We start from the raw sequence: 9,433 nt of genomic DNA on the forward strand, positions 1-9,433 counted from the left end.
CTCCAAACTCCAGTAGTACTGCTCTCAAGAATCCCCACTCCACAGAGTCGTAGGCTTTTCTAATGTCCACCTTTATCATACACCTAGGTGACATATTCTTCTGAGAGTATCCTTTTATTAATTCATGTGCCATTATCACATTATCTAAAATATTTCTCCGTTCAATAAAAGCAGACTGAGCAGGCCCAACCAGATAATCCACCACCAATTTGACTCTTAATAATACAGAGTAACTGTTTTGCTTTATTTTTGATATCGTCCACTATCAGTGCTCTTTCTATAAAAATAAATTCATCTAGCCTAAGAGTTTTCTCAACTTGAAAATAAATTTACTTATATAGTGAATTTGAAAAGAAATTGAATTGGATACTTTTAATTGCTAATTAGTTAATTAATATAGAATTAATTATTTGTTCTCAACCTTAAAAGGAATAATTTTTTTGTTGATTCAAATTCATATTAGATCATCCAAGCCTTAAATATTTAAATGTAACATTAATTTTATCCAAACATTTATAACATGAAAAATTCTAATACCCTTTGAAGTCTGAATTAATATTAATTTATCTAAAGTTAAATTTAGTTAGATATTTTTTGTGATATACTTTAAGTACCTTAATGTTTGAGTTCGTACATTGTTCGAATAAGAATAAATTTAATAGTCAAATCTTAGAGTTAATTTTAAAGTATTAAAATAATAATTTATCTAATATTAATTTATCTTCAAAGGATAAATTTATTGATCATTATTGGCGTAACGTCTTCTTGCTTTGATAATAGTAAGTAGTAAGTAGATATTTGCAAAACAAAGACAACGTAATAGGAATCAATTTAGATTTGGAAGATGGATGGAATAGTTAACGATTAGCGCTTCAAAAGAGTTGAGTTTTTTTTACTATTTATTTAAAGTAAAATTTAATTGATTTAAGGTCCTAATTTTTAGGTATATAATTCAAATTAGAAAAGATTTAATAACTAAATTTAAACGGATTTTCAAGTTTTTATTATTAGAAAAATAATTAAATGACTATTTTGTCTAATATAAAATTTATTTTAAAGGGTAAAAAAGACGAACGACATTTCGCTAAGGGCCTTCATAGTTTTAATATAGTATAGATTTAGCAAGTTTAAGGGCATGTTTGGTAGGAAGGAAAATATTTTCCTGAAAAATGAATGCTTTTATCACTTATTTTTCCATGTTCGGTTGGTGAGTGAAAAAAACTTTCCGCAAAATATTTTTTAGTTTTTGATTAGCAGATAGAAAATATTATTTTGGAAAATATATAATTCAGGCAAACACTACAGGGTGGGAGTGGAGCGTGGTTGGAGGTGGGGGGTTGGGGGGAGTTGGGTGTTGGGGTGGGTGAAGATTAGGGTGAGTGGAGAATAGGGGCGGACCCACATGGAGTCAAGAGGGTTCATATGAACCCGCTTCATCGAAAAATAACACTGTATATAGGTATATTTTTTCTGTCTTCAAACAAGTAAAGGTATAAATATAATTTTGAACCCACTACAAACAAGTAAGTTGTCTAGCCTGTTGGTAAAGAGGGTTCAAATTTTCCATATGGTCCTGAGTTCAAAACCAGCTAGTCAGATATGACCTCTATTTTTGTTTTTTGAACCCTTTTGAAAAATACTTTCCAAAACATTGAGTCAACCAAAACATGGAAAAATTGGAAAAATATTTTCCTTTCATATCAAGATAGAGTAAGTATTCGGAGGCCAAAAGATTGAGAAGTGAACCATCATTTAGAGAGTGGCTCCACATTATACTACACAACAAAAAAAGTTCAAAACAGTACAACAATTAAATGCAAAACCAGGAGAACCCCCATAGAGTAAATGACCATATTACTTGTTAAAACCAATACCCAGCAACAAAATGGTATTATCTGAAGCTAAAAGCTCAAAACTTGCTCCCTGCAGAATCTGAACATTGTCTGAATTACATTATGTGGATTGTGAAATAAATCAAAACAGAAAACTGAATACACGAAGCATCTGCCTATGGTCGTGGGCTTATGTCTGTGCATTCGAGTAGCTATTGCAATATTGATACAAAAATGAAGAGGGAAAAAATGAATGAATATCAACTTCATATATTAGCAAAAACATAAAATTAACAATACTAAGCTTGGTCTATACAGCCTAATGTTGCTTCTACTCTTGTTAGTTTCCTTTCCCTTCATCTTCATTTAGAATGCGATTGCGAAAATCATTGACCATGAGTGGCAGCCCCTCGCGCAAGGGTACTTTGGGCTCCCAGTTTAGTAGTTCCTTTGCTTTGCTGATATCTGGTTTCCTCTTGTGAGGATCATCAGCTGTGTTAGCTCTGAACTCAATAGTAGCACTTGGATCAATCACTTCTTTGACCACCTGTATTCCCAAGGACAATGACTTAGAGTTATTTGATAACATAACTCGCAGTTGAACCAGGTAATTTCTTGACATTAGATACAGTTTGTAGTCTACAACCTAGTGCACTGAGTACCACTTCAAACGGACTGGACTTATTCACTGAAAACCGAAAATGGTGGATAACACTGTATGTCCAGCCAACTATAAGTTTATACTGACAAGACAATAAAATACTATGTTCTTTAACTTAATTATGATTTGTTTCTTATATTGAAGACCTACTTCCACTAAGCATGGATAAATTAGATGCCCAATCAACTATAACTATAAATCACTGTTCTATACTATTTTACTTTTATTTTTTCCCTTATATCAAACACATGTTTCTCAATAAGCAGATACTGTGTAGAAAAAGTACATATTACTCCCTTCATCCTAATTTACATGACAGTTTCCATATAGGCACACCCCAAAATGCTTGACTCCTTTCAACCTTTAATACAATTTTCACAAGTTTGAAGAATTCAAATTCTTTTAAATATACAAATCATAACTCTAAAGTGATGGTTTCACCATCAAACTGATTTTCAACCATTACTTTGATATCTTCTTCTAGTACCACAAATATAATTTTTGTCAAATTTAACATTTTAAGCTCTGTGTCTAGTCAAATACCGTCAAATAAAATGAGACGAAAGAGTGCTATTGATATAAAAGGAGCCAATAATTAAATATAAACACGGTATAAGTTCGAGATAAACCAATGTTATTGCAAAACAATAACTATAAAGGAACACAACTTTATCCAGATCAGATAGTGCAGATTTAATATTTTGACGCTAGAAAATGTTCAGTGAGTCTTTTAACAACAATTTATAGTTGTATCAAATAGCCACAGACAAAAACAAAAGGCGAATTTTATCTGTCATAAAAAAAATATAAAACTGCAATCCATTGAGCAAAAATGATAAAATGACAGCAAAAGAAGAAAAAACATGCAAACTAAACAAGCAACAATCAATAAATAGCCCATAGAAGTAGCGCGAGAACTACTTGTGAACAGGCAGATATGCATTACAGCAGATATCATGGCTTACCTCGGCAAGCTCTAACATGGTAAACTCTCCTGGGTTTCCCAAGTTGAAAGGGCCAATATGCTCACCTTCCATTAAGGCCATTAATCCATCAACCTTTAATCAACAAAAAGTTATTTGTCTTAATATCATTGTTTGCATTCCAACAGAATGATAGACTGTAAAGAAATATTCAACTATGCATAAGCAAAAAGCAAGCTGGCGCATTTGGACTTTTGAATTGGACAAAATTTCCACGACAAATTAATGAATTTGCAAAATATTTACAAAAAATGAGATGTAAAATAATCAGATAATGCACATGTAAAAAGCTTGCATGCACAAACATTTATACATTTATAAGTAAGAAATGTTTCGGATACTAGATGGTTATACCAAAACAATGTTCCTTGTTTCTTCTAACCAGCTCCTAACAGGAAAATGGCAACAATGACCACTAACTAATCTAGGCTTTGTAGACCAGGCAAATGTCCATGCTCTTTTAGTTTGGCAAGACCATAATATTCCACTGTTAGCATCTCCTATGCTTTTTGAGATTGTCTCCCAACCTTGAACCCTCGACCTAGTAGTTTGGAGAGAACTCCCCCAACCACTATGAACAAGGATGGCCGGTGATAGCATCTCATATGTGTATCATCAGTGGCGAATGTAGTGTTAAAGTGACGGGTTCAATTGAACTCATAATTTTCAATGCGGAGTATAATTAATATATAAAAATTTATTAAATTTGCAAAAAATAGTAGATATGAACCCATAACTTTAAAAATATAATGGGTTCAATACTAAATATCTTAAACATTAAACCCATAAAGTTTAAATCATGGATCTGCCTCGTGTATCATTAGACAAGTCATTGTGTTAACAGAAGGCCAATATGTTAAGGAATCCTTCACAAGGTATTCCGTTTAGCAACTAATCGATTTGTACTTTCTCAACCAACGGCATAGCAAAGTATTTTAGTCTTCTAGAGCATTGTTTCATTTCTAAAGCTTCTTTCCAGACATATTACAACTTGGAAATATAGCCACAATAGAAAGTTGTACTTGTCAGGCGAAATATCTAGTGCACTGAAACTCATGGTCTGCAAAGTGATTCTCACACTAATGTACGTTAATTCACTGGATTTCATTGGCCAAATACATAGACAGCCCCCTGAAATTGTCCGAATATTTCATCTAACCATCTACATTAAACCTATGATTACTTGAACACCCAACCCCTACTTTAACTGTGTCACTTAAACACGTCTTGCTGACATGGCACTTAGTGTGAGCCCCACAAATGTTGAGAGTGAATGTTAAAAAAAAGTGCTCAATGGACTAATGGTAAGAAATAGACTCCCTCCCTCATTCGATAGGTGACCCCCCTCATTTTTCTTCTCCCCCAAACTCATTTTCTGCCATTTTTTCTGACCATAGGTTCAGACGCGACAGAAATCTTTATACTCATATCCAATACATCCAAAATCATGAATTATTAGCTATTCCCAGATTCCGGACTAAGTTAACTGATTGGATTTAAAATCAGGGGAATGATAAAATTGTGGCTACCGGCCACAGCTAATGATATGTTTTGATAACCCCTCTATTCTTATCTAAACAATTGAACCTATAAAGTTTAAATTCAAGCATTTCCATGACCCCATTTAGTCTCTTAAAATTTTAATGAAAGCAATATCTTCTTTTAATTCAGGTTGGATTCTCTGAATCCAGCTACAAAGCATTCCCTCGGTGATGCTAAGCAGCATATAATCACAACTCAGCAGCTGCCCACTGTAAGATTCATGGAGTAGATCTTTTTTTTTCCTTTTCTAAAGAAGCTAAGACAGTTCAGTAAAAAAAATGATGGCAGATAGATGCCATCACTCTGTAATAGAAAAGCAAAGATCTTTGAGTAAAATCATGTACTTCTTTGACCATCACTGTGCTCACCATAAGATTCTTGGAGAAGAATTTTTTTTATTTTTAAAAAAAGAAGCAAGACGCTCGAGTAAAAACCATGATATTACATAGATGTTATCAGTCTATAATATAAAAGCAAAGATCTTTGAGTAAACCATGTACTTTCCCCATCCAATTGTTTGACCTACTTTTCATTTTTAGTCAGAGGTGTAAAGATTTGCATCTTTCCCAATTGGAGAAAATGTCAAAGGCTCAAAATGTTAAACTTACATATAATAACATTGTGTTATATCATATTGCATAAGAGGAGACACCTTTACACTTTCCATATCTTCAACTAATATTGGATTATGCAAGCTCAAACTTAATAGCTTGTTCAAACTTTATCCACTTAATATCTGCTAGCCAAACTAGGTAGGTCACTAAGGGCGCAGTATCTTCCAAAAAATGGTAAAATATTTTGTCCACTAAATTAAGCAAGTTAAAGAAGAGGGCATATGTCACGACCCAAGTTCATGTCACATACTGTCCGCCTTGTCCCAACAGACCCCTTTGTCCCTTTGGGCTATACCATCTTCGAGCCCAAGCGGGCGTACCATGTTAACGTGTGTTATACCTTATAAAGCTCTTCACTTTCCTCTCCCATTCCAATGTGGGGTTCGCCTAAAGTGACATGTGCACCCCTTCTTCAGAAGTTTGCCAACCTAGAAGCCTGACAGTCCTGCTTGACCCCTCCTCGGCGGCCCATCCTCCGTCATGGGGCGTCACAGCATATAAATCTATTTGCTGCCAGATTTAGAACTTCACCTTACAAGCTCTTTCGCAACATAAAATAATCGAATGTTGCTTAAAGTAAAAAATAATTGGCTCAACTAGGAAGAAATGTCGATATTGGCTATACCATACATCATTTATTAATTTTTTGGAATGATTTACATTTCCAAGAGCTTAAATCAAGTTTTGCTTCCACAACTACCACCGGTGGTTGACCTAACTCAGCAATTACCCACCTACTATTTCCCCACCTTTCAGTCTTTGTTTAACTAATATAATTTACCACAAGCATGTACCCTTCTAGCATCCTTCTTTATGCACTGAAGATAACGATGGCATACTAGGGCAGCAACATAAAAATGGATGATAGCTAGTTAAAATGACATACCAAATCAGATACATACTGAAAGCTTCGTGTCTGCTTCCCATCACCATAGACTGTCATTGGTTGCCTGCGGATGGCCTGCAACATGGTTTTTAGAAAGAGATTTACAAATTCGGTTTACAGCACTGGTTTTAGTATAAGCTGAGATGGCAAACCTGGGAAACAAAGTTGCTGACAACACGTCCATCATCGAGACACATGCGAGGTCCATATGTATTGAAAATTCGGGCAATACGCACCTGCATATGAATATTACAGGTTGTGAACTCTGGTCATCTATGAAATATGATATCAATTACTGCTTATATTCTCTTTTTGGTGAGCAAACCATAAAGTTGGAAGAGATAGAGTTAAATGCCATGTCATAAATAGAAAACTGATTAGGATAGATTCTTAAATTAGAAAGCATACAACTGGAACTAGAAAAAGCCTCCCTGTTATTGCCTATATTCCATACTCTTTCATGATCATAATAAAGAAGAGTTTTTCAAGGTTTCACAATATAGAACTGCAAACATTATTTTTCATGACTTAAGATACAAGCAGCTTCCAAAATTTATGAATAGAAGAGTTGTTCACTTATTGCTTCAACCAGAAGAGTTGTTTGACCACCAAACTAACTATTCATTTCACATAGAAGGCTAAAGCCTTCAGAATGGAAAGCTCATTCAAATGCACATGAGCATTCAGCACATCACATGCAGTACTAAGAAACACAAATCCTTCATTACCTCAACACCTGCACCACGATGGTAATCCATAGTCAAGGTTTCAGCAGTTCGTTTCCCCTCATCATAGCAGCTCCTAACCCCTAGATATTTCAAGACGCTCAAATGTCACTAAAAACCATCAGACATACTACCTTACCAAAGAAAAACCACATAAAAATTATTGAGGCTGCTGCGCACCTATTGGATTCACATGTCCCCAATATGTTTCTTTTTGTGGATGCTCAAGTGGATCACCATAAACCTCACTTGTACTAGTAAGCAAGAACCGCGCACCAATTCTTTTGGCAAGTCCCAACATGTTAAGCGTACCCATCACATTTGTCTTGTAATCATAGTTAAGGATCTCAAATACATCCAATCGAATAAAATAATAAAATACCAATTAAACATGCACGAAATTCCTTAACATGTTAATTAGTGCAGAAAAAGAATTGTTACACTATCAGACTACTTAAAAAGCCAAATTGATGTTCAAGCATCATAAAAGCTAAATTATAGCAAACTTTCTATGATAAGCATGGATTAGCAACCTGCAACATGTTAAGAGCACCATCACACTTGTCTTGTAATTGCAATTAAGTATCTCAGATACATACAAATTAACAAAGATGATAGATCCTTTCGGGGTAGGGGTAAGGTCTGCGTACACCATACCCTCCCCAGACCCCACTAAAGGGATTTTACGGGTATGTTGTTGATAGAACTCCAATTAATGAATAAAAAAAGAAAAAGACAGCCTGGTGCACTAAGCTCCCTCTATACGCGGAGTCCGTGGAAGTGTCGGACCACATTGGGTCTTAAGTATACAGCCTTACCTTGCATTTATATATAGGCAGTTTTAGCAGTTTGAACCCACGACCTCCTAGTCACAAGGCTACAACTTTTACCGGTTCACCAAGGCTCACCAATTAAAACATGCAGGAAATTCCTTAACATGTTAACAATTATGGAGTTTAACTTTTATACATTTGCAGTACAAAAGAATATTTATAGTATGAGGCTGCTTAAAAGTCAATTACAGCTAGCTTTTTATGGCAATCATTCATTAGTAACCTACAAAAGATGGTAAACGACATGTTATATCACGTAAAACTACATTGATAGTATAAAAATATCTTACACTATCTATCGATATAATTTAAATTCATAATTAACACGGTAAAATATAAAGAAAATAATGATGTGGAAAAGGATATAATAGTTTTGACAGGATTATACTTGTAATGAACAGGAGAAGCAGGGCAAGCCAAGTGGTAGATCTGATCCACTTCTAACAAAATAGGCTCAACAACATCATGTCTTATTAATTCAAATCTATGATTCCCAAAATGATGCATCACATTTTCTTTCCTCCCAGTAAAAAAATTATCAATCACAATAACATCATCACCTCGTTTAATTAACTTATCAACCAAATGACTCCCTACAAAACCGGCCCCACCAGTCACTACAATCCGCATGCGTTTTTTCCCTATCCCAACTGGGACCCGCCATGTCTTAAACGACGTCGTAACGGTTGATGTGTGGGTTAAGGGAACGGATTCGGAAACGTGAAATGATGAATTGGGAATTGGAGAAGATGGGTTTAGACTGGGCTGGAGAATGAAAAATGTTGAGCCAATGAGAATGCCAACTAATATGAAGAGAAGGCGTTGTTCTTTAAGGAGGTAATTAATGGATCTAGGTAGAGATCTGGGGTGTTTGAGAGGCTTTGGGGAAGAAGGTGGGGTTGTGTTTTTTGATATTGACATTGACATTTCTTCATCTCTTCTGTGATTCATACTTGATTGCGTGTGCAATTTCATGGCTTTTTGTTATTCTTCTAGATATTTGATGAGAAATTTTCAGGTTCTTGGAATGAATTTTGAGTGTTTATGGATTGGAATATTTCAGGTAGAAGCAGAGTTGGTTGTTTTCAGAGTCAGAAATGGCAGCTTCAAAGTCTATAATGGTTGAGCTTGAGCGGTTGCATTTTTCTTACAGAAAGGGACGTTTATAAGCTTTAACTATATTTATACTGGCCCCGTAAAATAGTACTGAAATAACCAGTTTTCAGATTGGTCGGGCAAAAAAACTAGCATATACTAAGTCAATGAAAACATTGGCCAAATTACTATTTTCAGGTCACTATATATTGGTAGACCCAAATGGCATTGATTTACTATTTTCAAATGAAAATAGACATTG

General features: G+C 34.8%; 1 protein-coding gene across 1 annotated transcript; it reads right to left on the reverse strand.

Annotated features, from left to right (window-relative positions):
• Positions 1 to 1,891: 1,891 nt before the first annotated feature.
• On the reverse strand, positions 1,892 to 9,220 carry LOC107759107 (UDP-glucuronic acid decarboxylase 1). Its single transcript, XM_075254145.1, has 7 exons — positions 8,442 to 9,220; positions 7,424 to 7,570; positions 7,247 to 7,326; positions 6,671 to 6,754; positions 6,519 to 6,593; positions 3,459 to 3,551; positions 1,892 to 2,379 (listed from the first exon to the last, which is right to left on the reverse strand). The coding sequence occupies exons 1-7, from the start codon at positions 9,049 to 9,051 to the stop codon at positions 2,173 to 2,175; spliced, it is 1,296 nt and encodes a 431-aa protein (XP_075110246.1). The 5' UTR covers positions 9,052 to 9,220; the 3' UTR covers positions 1,892 to 2,172.
• Between the last annotated feature and the right edge of the window lie 213 nt (positions 9,221 to 9,433).

This window comes from Nicotiana tabacum, chromosome 5 (assembly GCF_000715075.1).
Source record: "Nicotiana tabacum cultivar K326 chromosome 5, ASM71507v2, whole genome shotgun sequence".
NCBI lineage: Eukaryota > Viridiplantae > Streptophyta > Magnoliopsida > Solanales > Solanaceae > Nicotiana > Nicotiana tabacum.

Excerpts from the sequence above, each read along its gene's own strand:
- LOC107759107 (XM_075254145.1), bottom strand. The coding sequence starts at position 9,051 with ATGAAATTGCACACGCAATCAAGTATGAATCACAGAAGAGATGAAGAA. Across the intron at positions 7,571-8,441 it reads TAATCCTGTCAAAACTATTA|AGACAAATGTGATGGGTACG; the intron begins TATCCTTTTCCA and ends ACTATGATTACA. Across the intron at positions 6,594-6,670 it reads TCAGCAACTTTGTTTCCCAG|GCCATCCGCAGGCAACCAAT; the intron begins GTTTGCCATCTC and ends ACCATGTTGCAG.